Source organism: Bos indicus x Bos taurus, chromosome 9, assembly GCF_003369695.1.
Source record: "Bos indicus x Bos taurus breed Angus x Brahman F1 hybrid chromosome 9, Bos_hybrid_MaternalHap_v2.0, whole genome shotgun sequence".
NCBI lineage: Eukaryota > Metazoa > Chordata > Mammalia > Artiodactyla > Bovidae > Bos > Bos indicus x Bos taurus.
In genome coordinates this window covers 32,517,145-32,538,481 of record NC_040084.1, presented here as the reverse complement: position 1 = coordinate 32,538,481, position 21,337 = coordinate 32,517,145, and the positions used below count along the sequence as shown (strand labels likewise).

General features: G+C 37.9%; 1 protein-coding gene across 3 annotated transcripts in view; it reads right to left on the bottom strand.

Moving 5' to 3' along the window:
• Positions 1-21,337, bottom strand: part of CEP85L (centrosomal protein 85 like) — a 147,866-nt gene that overhangs the window by 44,303 nt on the left and 82,226 nt on the right. For all 3 annotated transcript variants that reach the window (XM_027551120.1, XM_027551118.1, XM_027551119.1), the window contains exon 4: positions 8,625-8,746. In XM_027551120.1, coding sequence (XP_027406921.1) covers positions 8,625-8,746 — 122 coding nt within the window. The remainder of the gene's footprint in view (positions 1-8,624; positions 8,747-21,337) is intronic.

Below are 21,337 nucleotides of genomic sequence, written 5' to 3'. Positions count from 1 at the left end.
TTTATTGTTCAGTTGCTCAGTCATGTCCAACTCTTTATGACCCCATAGACTGCAGCACGCCAGGCCTCCCTGTCCTTCATCATCTCCCGGAGCCTGCTCAAACTCATGTCTGTTGAGTCAGTGATGCAATCCAACCACCTCATCCACTGTCGTCCCCTTCTCTGGCCTTCAATCTTTCCCATCAGAGCCTTTTCTAAGGAGTAGGCTCTTCGAATCAAGTGGCCAAAGTATGGGAGCTTCAGCTTCAGCATCATTCCTTCCAATGAATATTCAGGACTGATCTCCTTCAGGATGGACTGGTTGGATCTCCTTGCAGTCCAAGGGACTCTCAAGAGTCTTCTACATCACAGTTCAAAAGCATCAATTCTTCAGTGCTCAACCTTCTTTATGGTCCAACGCTCACATCCATACATGACTACTGGAAAAACCATAGCTTTGACTAGACGGACCTTTGTCAGCAAAGTCATGTCTCTGCTTTTTAATATACTGTCTAGGTTGGTCATAGCTTTTCTTCCATGGAGCAAGTGTCTTTTAATATCATGGCTGCAGTCAGCATCTACAGTGATTTTTGGAGCCCAAGAAAATAAAGTCTCTGTTTCTGTTATTTCCCCATCTATTTGCCATGAAGTGATGGGACTGGATGTCATGATCTTGGTTTTTTGAATGTTGATATTTAAGACAGCTTTTTCACTCTCCTCTTTCACCTTCATCAAGAGGCTCTTTAGTTCCTCTTCACTTTATGCCATAGGGGTGGTGTCATGTGCATATATGAGGTTATTTTGATATTTCTCCCAGCAATCTTGATTCCAGCTTGTGCTTCATCCAGCCCAGCATTTTGTGTGATGTACTCTGCATAGAAGTTAAATAAGCAGGGTGACAATACACAGCCTGACATACTCCTTTCTCGATTTGTAACAAGTCTGTTGTCCCATGTTCAGTTCTAACTGTAGCTTTTTGACCTGCATACAGGTTTCTCAGGAGGCAGGTCAGGTGGTCTGGTATTCCCATCTTTTTAAGAATTTTCCACAGTTTGTTGTGATCCATACAAAGACTTTGGTGTAGTCAATGAAGCAGAAATAGATGTCTTTCTGGAATTCTCTTGCTTTTCCTATGAATCAATGGATGTTGGCAATTTGATATCTGATTCCTCTGCCTTTTCGAAATCCAGCTTGAACATCTGGAAGTTCTCAGTTTATGTTCTGTTGAAGTCTAGCTTGCAGAATTTTGAGCCTTACTTTGCTAGCGTGTGAAAGGAGTACAATTGTGAGGTAGTTTGAACATTCTTTGGCACTGCCTTTCTTTGAGATTGGAATGAAAACTGACCTTTTCCAGTCCTGTGGCCACTGCTGAGTTTTCCAAATTTGCTGGCATATTGAGTGCAGCACTTTACCAGCATCATCTTTTAGGATTTGAAATAGCTGAGCTGGAATTCCATCACCTCCATTAGCTTTGTTCACAGTGATGCTTCGTAAGGCCCACTTGACTTTGCACTCCAAGGTGTCTGGTTCTAGGTGAGTGATCACACCATCATGGTTATCTGGGTCATTGACATCAGGAAGAAGGCATAGATATCCTTCTACCCACTGCTTTTCAGCACTGTCCCTGAAGCCCTAGCTAGTGAAGATACGAGTGCAAAGTTCTGCAGCATCACACTGAGGTACAGGCATCTCTGAGCCTCATCAAGGAGCCTCCCTTCCTCCCAGGAGAGGTACCCAGCAACGTCTTCAAAGCTTATACTGTTCCTGAGGTGGGTCCCTTAGCGCTGCCACTGCCATCAGACTCTAGCCAGAGTGGGCTGGGAGCGGCCGGGGCATGGGACACGTAGGTTCCGCTCCAGGCCCTGGTGCAGGGCACCTGGGGTGGCATTGTGGAACCTCAGAGCCACCTCTATGGCACGTGGACAGCACCTGCTCTCACGCCTTTTAGGTCTCGTCACAGGGTCCCAAACCAGTGCTCCCGAACCAGAACAGACTCACTGGCAGTTTAAAAGAACCTAGGTATATAGCATCGTAAAATCAATTTCTAAATCTATTTCGTTTCAAGGCCAACTGCTATACTGTGTGAAACTCCATTCAGACACCAAACACTGTAACTTAGCACTGGATTTCACAACTCTTCGGGCAGAGTCCCCAGCAAGAAAGCCTCACTTCAGATGCCAGGCAAGTGGGATCCCAGGTCACCCACTTTTAGCCAACTGGCCACAAATCTGGTGAGTTCCCCAAATTTTTATTATAGAATTTCACTGCATGGGCATGACCGATTAAATCACCAGCTGTGTGACTGAATTCAATCTCCAGTCCTGGAGGCTGAACTAGCTCCAAGACCCAACCCTCTGACCACAGCGTTGGTCTCTCTGGTGAACAGCCCAGGTCCGGAAGCAGAAATTCAGGGCTCAAGAATCACCTCATTAGTATAAATGCAGGTGTGTTCTAGGGCTCATGAATACAAAAGACCTATATATTGTCACCCTGCTTATTTAACTTATATGCAGAGTATATCATGAGAAACGCTGGGCTGGATGCAGCACATGCTGGAATCAAGACTGCCAGGAGACATATCAATAACCTCAGATATATAGATGACACCACACTTATGGTAGAAAGTGAAGAGGAACTAAAAAGCCTCTTGATGAAAGTGAAAGAGGAGAGTGAAAAGGTTGGCTTAAAGCTCAACATTCAGAAAACAAAAATCATGGCATCTGGTCCCATCACTTCATGGCAAATAGATAAGGAAACAGTGGCTGACTTTATTTTGGGGGGCTCCAAAAATCACTGCAGATGGTGACTGTAACCATGAAATAAAAAGATGCTTACTCCTTGGATGAAAAGTTATGACCAACCTAGACAGCATATTAAAAAGCAGAGACATTACTTTGCCAACAAAGGTCTATCTTGTCAAAGCTATGGTTTTTCCAGTGGTCATGTATGGATGTGAGAGTTGGACTATAAAGGAAGCTGAGTGCTGAAGAATTGATGCTTTTGAACTGTGGTGTTGGAGAAGACTCTTGAGAGTCCCTTGGACTGCAAGGAGATCCAACCAGTCCATCCTAAAGGAGATCAGTCCTGAATGTTCACTGGACAGACTGATGCTGAAGCTGAAACTCCAATACTTTGGCCACCTGATGTGAAGAGCTGACTCATCTGAAAAGATCCGGATGCTGGGAAAGATTGAGGGCAGGAGGAGAAGGGGACGACAGAGGATGAGATGGTTGGATGACATCACCGACTCGATGGAGATGAGTTTGAGTAGACTTCAGAGTTGGTGATGGACAGGGAGGCCTGGCGTGCTGTTGTCTATGGGGTTTGCGAACAGTCAGACATGACTGAACGACTGAACTGAACTGAAAGATTTAGTCTCCTTCCGAAGAACCCCGAAACAGTGGCTAGTCAGATTTCTTAATATTGGACAATTTTAAGAAGATTTGTAGGTACTATGTTGGAAATTGCAAGTAATGACAGAATAAGATTCTCCTCTGTGCTGATAGTATCATTTACTAATAACATTAACTCAGCTATCTCCACTGAGCGTAGCAGGTTTCCTCTCTGAATCAGGTTCCAGTGCACCTTCTATTTTATCTGTTCAATTCAGTGGCAGGAGCCAAGCAACTTCTAAGTGTAAACCATTATAAGAACCATGAGTATCAGCAACAGCATAGATTAACCAAAAACCTTAGCTTCTTTTTCATTAAAATGAGGCTATTTCCTCTGAACAAATATTTAGTGAGTTTCTATTATGAATAATAAAATATACTTGAAACTCTCTTCTGTGAAGGAGCTCAGAATCCACTGAGGAAAGACAATTACATAAATATAACTATTATATACACAAAACACATATAATGAGGCTACTCTTTGTTAAATGGCCACTGTGCATCAGACAGGATTAAGACTTTTTACACACATTCATTCATTTAATCCTCATGCTGTACAGCTAGGTGGGAGAGGGGAGTTGCCTAAAACAGTGATCTTCGAAAACCTCACTTTTTGCTTAAGTAGTGAAACTCCTTGTACCCAGGCAGACGAGACAATCAATTTGCAAAAGGTCAAGTATCTTATTCAGAATGACCTAAATGATTAGTATCGAGTATAAAGAATTAGGAAACCAGCTTTCCTCCTTTGAGTTGCTTTTGCAATTAAACTATGTGCTTTTTTCTCATAAGATGGGGACACTTAAGAACAGTTTCTTTTTCTTACTTTTTAAAACAATTTTATTTTATATTGGAGTATAGTTGATTAACAATGCTCTATTAGTTCCAGGTGTACAGCAAAGTGATTTAGTTACATATATAAATGTACATTCTTTTCCAAATTCTTTTCCCATTTAGGTTATTACAGAATATTGAACAGATTTCCCTGTGCCATATACAGTAGGTCCTTGTCGGTTACCTATTTTAAAAATACATCTATGTCAATTCCAAACTTTCAATCTATCGCTCTGATCATTTCCCACTGGTAACCATAAGAACAGTTTCTATAGCAGCTAATTTTCCTTAACATTTGATCTTCTTTGATCTAATTAACCAAAATCTATAAAAGCTATAGGCATGGTAAAAAATTTTTTTTCTCATGCAATCATGAACAACTTGGTATTTTCAGGAATAATATCCAGTGTAGAATTTTTAGTTAAGTGACTTTAAAGGTATCATCAACCACACCATATTCCAAAATAGAAAAGTTTGGCATCTTTACTCCTAGCTTCATCCATTAAGAAACTAAATCTTGTCATCTCACTCTCTGAAATAGCCTCTGTATGTGTTATCACAATTTTAAAGGCCATTACTCTAATCTGGTTCCTAGAAAAAATATACTATTATTTTGTTCTCATTTTTAGTACTATATTTGTTATATAAAGATTTTTATACTTGAACATTTTTTGCTTTTAAATTCTGATTCTATTGCTACAGAAAGAGGAGCTACTTTTTCTTTCTCTGTCTTATACAATATCAAATGCATTAATCATCACAAATTTTATAACAGACTTGTAAAATATCGAACATTATTTAAGACATTGGGTGCGGTGTATGATTCACAAAAACATCCATAATTATTCCCTTCCCTATATTACTTACACACCTTTTGTTCCTTCTGTCCACAGGTGAAGTCTCCTGGCCTTATGATCAATCAGAACATAGAGGAAGTGATTCTGTGCCATTTCTGAGCCTAATCTCCAAGAGACTGAGTGTGCTTCATCTTCTCTTTGACTTCACCCAGCCACCCTACAAACAAACCCTAGCTAGAATACTGCAGGATAACGGAACCCTGCAGATGCTTGTATGGGAGCATACAAGCCATCCAGGTGAGGCTAGCCTAGACCAGCCAACTCCTACTCATGACAATGCAGAAGATATAAATAGACAATTCTCCAAAGAAGACACACAGATGGCCAAAAGATACATGAAAAGATGCTCAACATTGCTAATTATTAGAGAAATGCAAATCAAAACTACAATTAGGTATGACCTCACACCAGTGAGAATGGCCATCAACAAAAAGTCTACAAATAATAAATGCTGGAGAGGGTGTGGAGAAAAGGGAACCTTCCTATACTGTTGGTGGGAATGAAAATTGGTACAGCTACTATGGAGAACAGTATGGAGGTTCCTTAAAAAATGCAAAGTGGAGCTACCATATGATCCTGCCATCCCATTCCTGGCCATATATCTGGAGAAAACTATAACTTGAAAAGATATGCACCCCAATGTTCACTGCAACACTATTTACAATGGCCAAGACATGGGAACAACCTAAATGTCCACCAACAGATGAATGGATAAAGATGTGGTACCCATAAACAACACAATATTATGCAGCCATAAAAAAGAATGAAATAATGCCATTTGCAGCAACATGAATGAATATAGAGATTATCATACTAAGTCAGTCCAAGATAAATATTTTACAGTAAAAAAAAATGATATCATTTATACGTGGAATCTAAAATATGATACAAATGGAACTTATTTACAAAACAGAAACTCACAGACATAGAAAACAAACTTATGGCTACCAAACGGGAAAGATGGTGGGGATGGATAAATTAAAAACTAGAGTAACACAGTGTATGGTGTTAGTTGCTGAGTTGTGTATGACTCTTTGTGACCCCATGGACTGTAGCCCACCAGGTTTCTCTGTCCATGGAATTGTCCAGGCAAGAAATACTGGAGTGGGTTGCCATTTCCTTCTCCAGGGGATCTTCCCAATCCAGGGGTTGAACCCACATTTCCTGCACTGTAGGCAGATTCTTTATCATCTGAGCCACCACATACATATATAAGGGCCTACAGCATAGCAGAAAGAACTATACTCAATATTTTGTAACAAACCTACATGATAAAACAATCTGAAAAGATTTATATATAAATATGTATGAATATATATATACACATACAGATATATATGAATCATTTAGCTGTATTACCTATACATTGTAATCATTTATACTTCAATAAAAAAAATTTTAATTAAAACAAGAATTGGCCAACTGAGCAACTCTGAATGATTTTGGATTATTTCCTTAGTATCCTTCTATATATACAAAATTGATAAATATATTTAATAGACTATATTAATAACTGTCTGTATTTCTTACTTTCATAGACTGAACGCTGGGAGCCTTCCCTGAGATTCATACATTAAATCCTAACGCCCAACATGTGGTACAGAAGGTGGAGGTGGAGGGTCTTTGGGAAGTGATTAGGTCATGAAGACCGAGTTCTCACAAACGCAATTAGCATCACGACAAAAGCAGCTCTGGAGAGCTCCCTTGCCCCTTTCACCACATGAGGCTACAGCAAGAAGATGGCCATCTATGAACCAGGAAGTTGGCTCTCACCAGATTCTCACTGAATGGGCCAGTGCCTTGGACTTCCCAGCCTCTAGAAGTGGGAGAAATAAATGGTTATTGTCTATAAGCATTCTATTATTTTCCTCTATTTCTTTGCATTGTTCATTTAAAAAGGCATTCTGATCTCTCCTTGCTATTCTCTGGAACTCTGCATTCAGATGGGTATATCTTTCCTTTTCTCCTTTGCCTTTCACGATTCTTCTTCTCTCAGCTATTTGTAAGGCCTCCTTAGACTACCATTTTGCCTCTTTGCATTTCTTTTTCTTGGGGATGGTTTTCATCAGTGCCTCCTGTACAGTGATGCTGGAAAAAACTGAAGGCAGGAGGAGAAGGGGATGACAGAGGACGAGATGGTTGGATGGCATTACCGACTCAATGGACATGAGTTTGAGCAAACTCTGGGAGATGGTGAAGGATGAGAAAGACTAGCGTGCTACAGTCCATGGGGTCACAAAGAGTCCGACATGACTGCGTAACTGAACAATAATAAGCTACCCAGTCTACGGTATTTTGTTATAGCAGCCCAAATGAACTAAGACATCTATTAACTTATACTCAATAGAATGGTATAATGGTGTCTAAATAATAATAAAAGCTGAGTGATTCTCATTGAGGACAAATCAATTCATATTAATGAAAGTCTGAATTTTGGTCTGTTTAAAAACAGCATTAATTTCGAGTATATACAATAAATTAAGTATTAAAAATATATATCCAATGCTGCTGCTGCTGCTAAGTCGCTTCAGTCATATCCAACTCTGTGCGACCCCACAGATGGCAGCCCACCAGGCTTCCCCGTCCCTGGGATTCTCCAGGCAAGAACACTGGAGTGGGTTGCCATTTCCTTCTCCAATGCATGAAAGTGAAAAGTGAAAGTGAAGTCGCTCAGTCGTGTCTGACTCTTCGCGATCCCATGCACTGCAGCCCACCAGGCTCCTCCGTCCATGGGATTTTCCAGGCAAGAGTACTGGAGTGGGGTGCCATTGCCTTCTCTGAACTGTGTCTATACTTATACATAAAATTCACTTATACTAGAAACATCTAATATTTTAAGATAGTTTTTCATAAAATCAATTGTAACAATCTCTTGCAATCTTCATTCATTTAAATGAATACAAATAAATAAATAAATACTAATATGGACGTTATCAAGCACTAAGCACAGGTACTACATGCCAGGCTCTGTTCAAGATGGTTGAGAACATACTGGAGAGTAAGGAAGTCAGAAGGTCTGTGCACTAGTTCATATTCCAGCAGATCATGCTTAACATTAAGTTTCTAAGCAAAATCTTTTGAAATTTCAACTATTAAATATATTTAAAGGTTTGAATAAGGATTTAATTTTAAGATTAAAATACCTAGTACTTTATCTCATAAAAGCACATGAAAATAAGTAGTAACTAGCATTGATTAAGAAAAAATGCCTTCTCAAGCTATCTTCCAATTACCATGATAGGCAACAGGTTTAATTATCCCCAAAGTATACATAAATGATGTAGAATCAATATAGATCATAAATAATTAATATTAAGATTTATTGCTCAGAATAATCAGGAGTCTATTCTGTTTAAAATAATTTTTTTTTTTCAGAGCTTTGGTACTCAGATAGGCAAAATTTTGGAAATGTCTGGGACTGGGAATAGACAGACATGAGACTTCAATGTCCTTGTAAGGTTCTATTTCTTAAACTCTAAGTGGTAGGTACAAAGATACTTGCTTTATTAATCTACACTTCTGCATGCCTGAAATACTCAGTAATAATTAAAAAAAAAATGACTCACCGATCAATTACAATCTCTTTCTGCCTTAGTAGTCCTTCTTTTATTTTCAGCACTGATTCCCACTTACTGAAATCTTGATAGCCGGGAGGTGAATAACTTTGACGAGATGATCCAGACAAAACCTGCACAAACATGTTTACGCTATTAGTACGTCAGAAGTGGCTAAAGGGAATATTTATATGTCATCTAGTATTTTCCCAATGATTTTCATAAAAAACTTAAATTACACCTGTGAATACAACATAACATGAAGAATTTCAAGGAAGTTCTAAAGTAAATGTACAAATCTAATCAAGAATTGGTAGACAACAGAACACATTATAATACTAAATGTAAGATGTTGGTCTCGTTATCTTGTGGAAGCTTTCTGCAAATAAGAAAATGAACCATTGCCTAAGGAAGGAGCACAGTAAGGCTAGACTAGAATGTATATGTATTACCAGAAGCGTTTCCACATCTTGAAATTGTCATTCCACATCATCCTTTAATTACATTAAAATTTCAAAAGCTAAAGTATTTTCCCAAAGCAGTAAATATATCCATAGAAAATAACTATTAATCAGATAATCTAGATGACTGCCGCTCTCTAGTGTATCATTTAGAAAAAAAAATGTATAGACTTTTAAAAATATTTAAGATATTTAAACAACACAAACAACAACAAAACCAATTTAACATATCTTCAAACTTCTATCACTGAAACAAAATTAAAATTTTAATACTGGTGGTACTGGCTGAACTGACTCCTCAAAATGATGCTGAAGTTCTAACCCCTAATACCTCAGAATGGAGCCTCATTTAGAAATACAGACTCTACAGATAAAGTCAAGATGAAGTCATTAGACTAACACAAAAGGGGAAATGTGAACACAGACATGCACAGAGGGAAGACTGTGTAAAGAGATGAACATAACATGATTGCCAGAAAATCACTAGAAACAGCCTGAAACAGACTTTTATTCACAGCCCTCAGAAGGAATGCATTCTGCTGACACCTTGATTCTGAACTTTTAACCTCCAGAACTGTGAGACATAAATTTCTGTTGTGTAAGCTACCTTGTTTGTCTGTTATGGCAGCTCTAAGAAACTAATACAATTGGTAAATCAAAGAGGAACACAAATTCCTTGGCAAGCTAAGAGATGCTACATGAACACCAAAAAGCAACTATCAAGGAATTCAAACTTGCAGCAATATCTTTATCCTTTGCTTTCCAAAGATCTACTGACAAGACTTGCTTCTGAATAAACCAGTAACTGGGTGACATCAACTAGTCCTAGATTAAACCTTTAAAATGCCTGTCAAGTATACAAGGACAGGATGTTTCAGGCAGCAGCAGATGAACAGACTAAGAATGGTAGAAACCAGGTGATAACAGGGTACTTCACTTTGTCAAATGGGCAGATATTTGGAGTTGAGATGACACACAGGGTTATAGAGACAGGTTAGTCAGAGATTTAGTTTTTGAATTTCATTCTTTCTTCTGCCTAATATACAACTCAGGTTGACACTGGGCGAACATGGGCCAGTATGGATATATTAGTTGTTGCAGTACTGAAGCATTTTCACTGTGGTTGAAAATAGATGCTGCCCAAACACCTTGGAAGGGCTTCCCTGGTGGCTAGATGGTAAAGATTCTCCCTGCAATGCAGGAGACCCAGGTTCAATCCCTGGGTCAGGAAGAGCCCCTGGAGAAGATAGAAACCCACTCCAGTATTCTTGCCTGAAGCCACAGTCCACGGGGTCGCAGAGTCAGACATAACTCAGTGACTAACACTTTCAAACCCCTGAATGTCCTATCCACTACTTAGGCCACTCCTCAGAGTTTTCCATCACCCAACAAAGAGTTACTTCCTGGCATAAATGGGGGCCTTCAGGACACCACTCATGGCATCCTTCCTGACTGGCTGGTTTCTGCTAATCAGTCTCTCAAAATTCTCCCATTTCAACACTATCTACCAGCTTATATGTAGCGGCCAGAGCCAGGATTCAAATACAGGCAGTCTAGCAAAAAAGTACCACACCGTCTCACTCTTTCTATTATGGCCCAGCTGACCAAGAAGGTATTTCAAATTTCATATCATAGGAGCTGGAAAAAATGTTTGACAGTAACTGCTCTTAAAAACTTGAGACAATTAAGCACTATAAACAATATTGCTGATATTAAGCGAAAGTCTCTGCTTATTACAACTCCATGTTACTTCAGTTCAGTTAAGTCCAGTCACTCAGTGGTGTCCGACTCTTTGTGACCCCATGAATCGCGGCACGCCAGGCCTCCCTGTCCATCACCAACTCCCGGAGTTCACTCAAACTCATGTCCATCGAGTCGGTGATGCCATCCAGCCATCTCATCCTCTGTCGTCCCCTTCTCCTCCTGCCCCCAAGCCCTCCCAGCATCAGATGAGAGATCAGTCTTTTCCAATGAGTCAACTCTTCGCATGAGGTGGCCAAAGTACTGGAGTTTCAGCTTTAGCATCAGTCCTTCCAAGGGACTCGCAAGAGTCTTCTCCAACACCACAGTTCTAAAGCATCAATTCTTTGGCACTCAGCCCACTCAGTCTTCTTCACAGTCCAACTCTCACATCCAACATGACCACTGGAAATACCATAGCCCTGACTAGACGGACCTTTGTGGGCAAAGTAATGTCTCTGCTTTTCAATATGCTATCTAGATTGGTCATAACTTTCCTTCCAAGGAGTGTCTTTTAATTTCATGGCTGCAATCACCATCTGCAATGATTTTGGAGCCAAAAAAAATAAAGTCTGACACTGTTTCCCCATCTATTTCCCATGAAGTGATGGGACCGGATGCCATGATCTTCGTTTTCTGAATGTTGAGCTTTAAGCCAACTTTTTCACTCTCCTCTTTCACTTTAATCAAGAGGCTTTTTAGTTCCTCTTCATTTTCTGCCATAAGGGTGGTGTCATCTGCATATCTGAGGTGATTGATATTTCTCCCGGCAATCTTGATTCCAGCTTGTGCTTCTTCCAGCCCAGCGTTTTTCATGATGTACTCTGCATATAAGTTAAATAAAGAGGGTGACAATATACAGCCTTGACGTACTCCTTTTCCTATCTGGAACCAGTCTGTTGTTCCATGTCCAGTTCTAACTGTTGCTTCCTGACCTGCATACAGATTTCTCAAGAGGCAGATCAGGTGGTCTGGTATTCCCATCTCTTTCAGAATTTTCCACAGTTTATTGTGATCCACACAGTCAAAGGCTTTGGCATAGTCAATAAAGCAGAAATAAATGTTTTTCTGGAACTCTCTTGCTTTTTCAATGATCCAGCAGATGTTGGCAATTTGATCTCTGGTTCCTCTGCCTTTTCTAAAACCAGCTTGAACATCTGGAAGTTCACGGTTCACATATTGCTGAAGCCTGCTTGTAGAATTATTTTACTAGCGTGTGAAAGTGAAGTTGCTCACTCGTGTCCAACTCTTTGCGACCCCATGGACTGTAGCCTACCAGGCTCCTCCCTCCATGGGATTCTCCAGGCAAGAGTACTGGAGTGGGTTGCCATTTTCCTTCTCCAGGGGATCTTCCCGACCCAGGGATCAAACTCGGGTCTCCCATATTCCAAGCAGACGCTTTAACCTCTGAGCCACCAGGTTACTAGCATGTGAGATGAGTGCAATTGTGTAGTAGTTTGAGCATTCTTTAGCATTGCCTTTCTTTGGGATTGGAATGAAAACTGACCTTTTCCAGTGACTATCAATTTAATGGGTAGTCATTTCATGCAATTTAGTCAAACTGTAGTTCAAACAGGAATTCATTAAAAGTGGTAACAACTAAGACCATATTAATAATTCTAAAACTCAACATAAGTTGTGGAAATTATCAGAATGATATGGTAAACTGTTTGTGCTATAATTATTACATTTGTAGAATAAAAGTGAATATATATTTAATTTATATATTGAATTAAATATTAATCTCCTGGTAACATGTTACAGATATTTTAAATACTGGTTTTTGTATATCATTTTCATGCCTAACAGAAAACTTCTAAGACAGCTTGAGCATCTACGGTATCCTCTTCCAAGGATCTAAAAAAGTTTCCTCCATTGAGGATTACAAGTCAGGAAAGACCTATACCACGATATTTTAAGCTATGCTTTACTTTACACATCTTGTACTTATTTCAGTAAGACAAGTGCCTAGACAATACATGATGACATTTACAAGATGACATGAATTATTCTATTCTTCCACAAGTTAGCTGCTAAAAATTTTCCCCATGGTTGACAACTTCCTAAGAAGTCTCTTCTTATTTTATAAAACTTCTTGGCATCAAGAAAGAAGTAAAGAAAAGAAAAAAGTAGGTCTGCAGTAGAAAAGCAATCAACAATATACTTGGTTTATAGCACTTCATCTATTGACAAGATGGACTGCTGAAGTATTGAGTTGGCCAAAAATTTCATTCAGGTTTTTCTGTAACGGTGTATGGAAAAACTTGAATGAACTTTTTGGCCAATCCAATACTTGCCAGACACATTTATGAATATATATAAAACAAAATATGAGACTTTATTCTTCCAATTTGTACCTTCCTTGATCTAAACCCTTTAGAAAATTGAGCAAATAGGAAGAAAGGAAAGGAAACCTTTCTCTGTAATTAAGACAATTAAACAATTACCAAACCAGTTGCATGGCAATCTTCTTACTAAACTTCAATCCTGATTCATAAAATAGTCTAAAAATGAGAATGAATCATGACAACCAAATGCTGCAGGCGGTGTGTAATTAGTCGCTCAGTCGTGTCGGACTCTGCCACCCCATGGACTATAGCCCGCCAGGCTCCTCTGCCATGGGAATTCTCCAGACAAGAATACGGGAGTGGGTTGCCATGCCCTCCACCAGGGGATCTTCCCAACCCAGGGATCAAACCCAGGTCTCCTACATTGCAGGCAGATTCTTTACCATCTAAGCCACCAGGGAAGCCTTAATCCTGACTCATTAAAATAGTTCAAAAAAGAGAATGAATCCTAACAACCAAATGCTGCAGGTAGAGTTACATGCAATTTAAAAATCTGTTTATATCTGCCCTACACTGAAAATGACAATTATGGAAACATGTTACCTTTTAAGGCTTTTATAATGAGGCCTTAGTGTATGCTATTCTAAATGAACTTATAGAACACAATTTGAAACACCTAGTAAGAGTTATTAAAATCATAGCAAGGCAGCTACTGTACCTTTATGATTTTGCACACTATATAAACAACTACATTACTTAAGATATACAGAAAAGAAACTGATGAAATTTTATTTTTAATATAATTTATAGCAAATTGGAAGTTTGTATCCTTTGACCTACATCTTCCCATCTCCCCACCGCCCTAACCTCTGGTAACCACTACTCTAGTTTTTATTTCTATAAGTTTGGCATTTTTAGATTCTACATGTAAGTGACATTATATGGTATTTGTCTTCCTCTGACTTATTTCATTTGGTCAACTAACTTTCATAAGGGGTACAAAGCTAATTAAATGGGGAACTGAATTTGGTGTCTAATCAAAAGAAGTGAAAAATGTATGTCTACAAAGACCTACAGGCAAACACTTCATCACTCCAAACTGGAAACAAACCATTAACTGATAAATGGATAAACTGTGCCATATCCACAAAATGCAATACTAACTTAACAAAAACAAAATGTATACCTAAACGCCATGGGCTTAAACTTTATTTTTCTACCTCAAAGAAAGACTGCGGTAAAATCAAGGTCTTGCCTGCCTGGGGAAAATGTGTAAGTACTCAAAGATGCACTGTGGATGAGACAATGCACTGCCTCGGCTATAATTTCCTACCTGTTCATCACTATGGTACCATTTTACATTGACAAATAATTGAGAGAGAAAGATCAGGTGAAGTCAATACTGTACACCAAGGATGCAAAAACAGAGTTGGCAATGAAGGGCAGCAGAACATGCCACTCCAAAACACAACTGTAGGAGCTCATCAACATGCCACCATAATTAATGACATGTTAATTATTTTGAGCGGTAGGCAGTTGAAATCCAGCCAATGCAGGGAGAGGCTTTCTCTGAACTCCACTCTCCGCCTAAAGACAGATCCTCCCAAAGGAACTCAACTGTCATAAATCTCCTCCCCAGGAGTTTCATCAGAGAGGACTGGCTCTTAGCACAGAAAAGAAGACTAGAAGCAGACAGTGTACCCAAAGTTCCTCAAAGGTTATCATCGCTCCTATCTATTCTTCTAAGGCCTATTCATCTCTCTTAAAAATCACGTATCTCCCCTGAGAGGCCTGTATCACCTTCCTCTGCTTTTCTTGAATTGAGCGGTATCTAATCCTGAATTCTAAAGCTACCACTCTGAGCTCCTCATTTTCCCCTGAGTATCTTCCATGGGTACACAAGGTACACATGTTAATAAACTTCTATTTGTTTCTCTTGTAATCCATCTTTTATTATGAGGGTCTCAGCTAAGAACTAAGAATGGTAGGGAGAAAATTATTTGTCCTCCTGTACAACAACCTACAAGATGGTTCTTAAGAGCTGTCAATACTGAAGAAGAACAATGAAGCTGTCCAATTAAACAGGGGGCAATTCTGCTCCCAGATATGAAAAAGAAGAAAGTATTTTATATTCAAATAATGTCTTCCCTATGACCAGTAGTAATACATTTTAATCCCAAGTATTTAGAAAACAATTAAGAATTTCCATTCAATAAAGTTGTAGCTGGTCAGGAGGGGAATACCATTTTGTGGCAGAATTTCGTCATCAGTCATATTTTTACTTGCCCATAACTAATGTAAGTAATCAAAGAGAAAGTAATTTAAACATATGAACATATAATTTATAGCTTGTGAATAATAATAAAACTTTAACTAGACATGAACATGAAATCTAGAAGATAATTACAAAGGCATGTAGCTGTGAGCGAACTCCAAGTATGGAACAGAAAGGAAGTCATTAAAGTCAGGAACATTTCAAAATGTGTTCAGCAAAACAAGGACATCTTTTATAAGTAAACATTTTTAATACATAATTGGTAGTTACCAAACTCAGGGAGGGAGGGGAACTCCTCATTTAGATGTTTTACCTAAAAATGCATTAAGATACACTGTTGCAGTGGTGGTTTAGAAAAGAAAACAGTAGCCTAGCCACACAGTCTAGCCAGAGTGTTCTTGCTCAGTCATGTCCAACTCTTTGTAACCCCACCAGCTGGGATCCACCAGGCTCCTCTGCCATTGGAATTTTCCAGGCAAGAAAACTGAAGTGGATTGCCATTTCCTACTCCAGGGGATCTTCCCAACCCAGGGATTGAACCTGTGTCTCTGATATCCTCTGCACTGGCAGGCAGGTTCCTTACCACTGTGCCACCTGGGAAACCCAGCCTAGCCAGTATACTAGCATAACTCTTCTGCATCTAGACCCCAACCACCCAGAATTCTAACGTATGTATGGCCACCTCATTGTAAACAGCAAATTTCAGTCTAATAATTGAATAGGGAAAACATGCATCTACAACAATCCCAAATATACCTATTTAGATGAGACCCAGATGCTATGAAAAGTTGCCAAAACATGTCACGTAATGGTCAAACATGCTTCTAAAATAAGCGCACTATTTGCATCTGAAAATAGCTCCAAATTCTTTGGCCTCAGCCTGGACAAATACTGTTAAACTTAGATAATCTAGTGCTGCCACACTTAACTGGACTACAACCTCTGCAAATCTTCAAGTTTGTTATCTCTCTTTCATTTGCCTTTGTTATTTAGCTCATTCATCACTCACAACATGTCAAATAACACAGCAAATCTTCCTCTCTTTCCTGGAATAATCTATCTGAAGAGATACTCTACGAGTGCTTTTTGTTAAAAATATCAGGATACCTCACCCAAAGGTAAATTCACAAAGCTCAACAATATAGATGAAAATAAATTACAAATTATGTAGAATTTAGAGTTTTTATTCAAAGAGAAGGAAAAACATGGATTACAGAACTATCATTACAACAAAATCTGTATCTTACATATTGTATTATTACTAAAAGAATGTGCATAAAATAAAAAAAATTCTATCTTTAAGCCCATGTTATTATTTATGGAATGCATTACTACATATTTCTCTAAAAAATAAAAACAAATCATATAAAAAATTCGATCTATAAACTTTTTATCAGAGTGACTAATTATAAACAAAAGTCTGCATCATGACTCTTGAAGTTAAAACTACAGAAGGAACTGAGGTTTTAATGATCTCACTATTTCTTTGTCTGTATTATTAATTCTATGATGCTATTTTTGCCATCCTGATATGCTTTACTGAAATAACAATACAAATATATCAAGTTACTTCAAGGGTAAAAGACTCTAAAAAATGATAAAAAGAAACTGATGAGAGGAATACATAGCTACATTTTATATCTTAAAAGTACATGTATATGAAAATAGAACTGTAAAAGTGTTACTGATTTCCACCATGCTACACAGCTTAAGTTACTATTAATTTAACTCTTCTTTTGGAGGAAAAGACATTTTTCCTCTGAAAAATCAATCTGGTTGATGTATAATCTTTGTTAGCATCAGCATGTTTTTTAAAAATGCCAACAAAGGAATGATCTACGCGTGAAACATGATCTCATTACAGTTGTAACACAAAAGTGAAGGGGTAAATGATATATCCAAGATTGAGGAGCGAACCATTTTCCCTAAGCAAATCAATCAGAAGATTCAGAGTGGAAGTGCTTAAGTATTCAAATGTAACAATGTATTTCACCTGTAAAAAAAGAGAATGCAGTTATTTTCCAAACCTTTTGCATAATTACTTAAGGATAACAAATTTAGATTACATAGCCAGAGTCTACTAAAACAAAGCGGTAGTATGAGCACTGACATATTCCACTTATTTTTAAAAGCAGATTACCAAAATGTGTCTTATCAATTTTTTTATCATATTGTACCACTGAGAGGTAAAAGAAAAGTATAAAATAATAAATGTGTTTTGGGGCCAAAGTACTGCCTACATTATTTAAAAATGTTATCTAGAATTTTTCTAGAAGGATACAAAAGGAATTTATGAATGATGGTTATCTTGTGAGAAGACAGGGAGTCGGCTTCTACTTTACATCAACTGGGATTAACTGACTTTGCTTGGCATACATATACTACTTTTTTTCTTTTCTGACAGTGCAGTTAAGGGCCATTAAGCACTTTCTTCTTTCATATGTTAAAACACTGTTGTTTTTTTTTAATATATATTCCAAGAGTCAACAATGGGTAATCTCAGAGAAACTGTTGAGAGTTTAGACAGGCAAGTTGACTGCTGCTCAATTTAAACATGCCTTCACGTATTTTTCTAAAAAGTATCAGCAGCAGCAATGTTAGAGATTTTTTAAAATTTTTGTGGTAAATGCCCAGAGTCTAGTTCATTCCCTAGACCATAGCACACAATCAACAAAAAGAGAATGACTAACGATGATCCCTCAAGGATGTTTCTCAGTTTTCAAAAAAATCCAAAGTTGTTTTGAACAGCACAGACAGGTATTGCAATTAAGAGTATTATGACAGTACTTATGACAGTGCTTCCTATCCCAGTTTAGTCTGTATCCTGATAAGCCCGGCCTTATTCTTTTAAAACTCTTGGTACACAACATAGAATCTGGTAATATTTGCTAAATATTAAGCAATCTAAAAATTTACAAACTTCAAAAGGTTACCATCCCTGAAATTATCATTACTTAAAACCTCTATTAACATTTTTATAGCAATGATATATATAATAAAAAAGATATGTATACACACTCTAAAGATCATAGTTCAAAGATTAATCAACAGACTTACATTTGAATAAAAATGATGCTTTCCAAACCTTGAGGCTCAGCCTCATTTCTCTCAGACCCAGGTAATCTTTGAGTAATCTATATAACTAATTTTAGTTTGCATTTTAGACATACATTTGGGGAAAAAAGTCTTCAGTGACTATGTTGTACTTCTATTCTGTACGTGTAAAGTCTCAAGAGCACTTTTTGATTCTCACACATTCAGCACCCAGGTTCATAATAATCCAAACACTGAATTTTTAGATATGTTATGTTTTCAAGTTAGATTTTTAAAACTGACATAGTAATGCTGGAGTCAACAATCAACTCTTCAGATATCTATGGCCCCAACTAAGCAATAAACCTATAAAAATGAATACTTTAACAGGGAAGCCTGAACAACCAAATTTGCCAAAAGTATGCTCTTGATCTTAATGCTAACAGCTGGCCCTGGAACCTACTCACTTCCTCTGACCAACTCAAGGGCAAATGAAAACAGCAGATGACATGTTCACATCCTTTTGCTGTGCTATATAAGCTTTTAATCTGGAGATGGGTTAAGGAGGAAGTACAGATTCACTGCGATATATCAAAACAGTGTACAACAGGTACAATTCTCAATGCATTAAACTGCTGATAAAAACTTAACATCTGCACATTAGAAAGTTGTGCTTATTAATCTTTTCTGCTGGGACATCTCTTGCTTTATAAGATAAACATGATTTCTACATATTAAAATCCATTTTACATAACCTTTTCAAGAATGCATCTATGCTAAAAATTCAAGGGTCACTTGCATTTGTATTCCATAACTTCCTTTGACTTAGCCCTTTACAAGCTCATTTGTAATGGCAAAAAATATTTTAAATATCCATTAACCTTAACTTCTATGGGATAAGTAGTATGAGGAGTAAAGAAAAAATAAATCAGCCCCCATTCATGAAATGCATGCAAAGAAAAAATAAATACCTAAAAAACATATTAAGTACCCCTCCAACTTCTGATTTATCTGAGTTTCCTGAATTGTAAGAGATACTTAATACTTACGCAATTAAAAATTAAGAACAAACAAACAGGCTTCTCCCTACACATTTTTGAATAATAAAGTCAAGAAAGAAAGGAATAGATTCCAGATAGAAGAAATAAAACTCACAAATGGCAGAGTTGTCAAATACAGTCAGTTAGGAGGAGATGACAACACCAAATTAGGAAAAACCTCTGTATGCAATGGCTGTAAAATTTGGGTTTTTAATTTTGAGGGACATGGTGATAATAAAGAAAAGTTCTCAGCATGTGAGAACCAAATTTACCCATGAGAAGGCAGCTTGGATATCAGAGTAAAGAACAGGAGAGGGTCAAGACAGTAGGTTATATAAAAGCTCAGAGGAGAGCTGATGAGGCCATGGGAACAGAGATTTCGAATCGGCAATCTGCATTTGATTTCCTAGTGGACCAGAGTCTGTGAGAAGACAGAAACAAGGATCAGTCCCAAATTTCCATTTTGGATGACAAATAATGATGCCAACAAAGAGACCAGGAATCAAGGAGCTCAAGCACTGGGGTGTAGAGCAAAAGATAATGAATGTAACGGGGGTGGGGTACCCCGGGATCTACAAATCTTTGAATTGGATTGGAATCTTCCTAACAAAGGAATAACCTCATGGTCTACAGAGTTCTGAAGCAAGTATCTGGAGACTCGAGGGTCGCCTTCTGTTGTTAAATTGGCTGTTATGTGTATGTGTGTGAATGAGATTTTCCATTTCTTCTTTTGGCTTCAGTTCTGTCAACTTCTTTTGTATAAAATATGCAGCTCTCTTAGAAATCATATTGGTGCTAATTTGACTCTCAATTCTGAATTTTCTTGTCCTCCTAGTGTTATCTTGCACTAGTGGTTAACTTCCAAATGTTAAATGTTTATCTGTACATTACTTGTTTACTGATAGACAAATTCCTTAAAAAGCCACAGAGCATGCTACAGCATTTCTTTCCATCACTTGGAGTGTGCTTCATAAATTTCTCCCAAATTCTGCGAACCAACATGACAAGCACTTCCTTTAAACTAACTGGCTTCTCTTGATGTCAAATTCTTCCCCTTTCCTAATTGGGTTATTAATATTTAATAAGGCAAGAGTCTGTCCAGAGTTCAGCATTTATTAAAAAAAAAAATGGTTTAGCCTTCAAGCATCTGACATGTCAACTTCTAAAGCAAAATCTACCTTCCTTTAAGTTTTATAAGTTAAAATCTATCTTCTTAAGTTTTATAAGTTACTTTAGTATTGGTCTTTTTTTTAACCAACTTGATGAATAACTCCTATCCTCCCTTCTCTATGATTTTAGGCACTTTGCCATTCCCTAAGTCATAGACTACTATTCTTATCATTTTTGCTCTTAGATGTCTTTTCAACAAATTCTTCTTTAGGTAGCTTTAAAATTTAAAGCAGTAATTTCTCAAACTTTCAACAGAACAAAATCCTTACGACTTAAGTAAAATCCTGGGAGTCTAACCCAGAAAAGCTCCTTTTCTTTCAAGTATTACAAAAATTTATTCAAAACTTGCATTTTACTGTATTACATATTTAAGTATTAAAATGCTTTAATTCTGTCACAACTTAAATTTTCTTGTCAAAAAGTTTCCAGAAGGAAAAAAAAAAAAACAGGTCTACCTAGAAAGGTCTTTTGCTTCCACACACCACAACTTGGAGTTTAAACACTCAGTGTAAAAGATTTTATACATCATGTGTGTGTGTGCTCAGTTATGTCTGACTCTTTGAGACTCCATGGACTGTAGCCTGCCAGGCTCCTCCATCCATGGAACTTTCCAGGTAAGAATACTGGAGTGGGTTACCATTTCCTACTCCAGGGGATCTTCCCAACCCAGGCATCGAACCTGCGTCTCCTACGGCTCCTGCATTGCAGGCCGATTCTT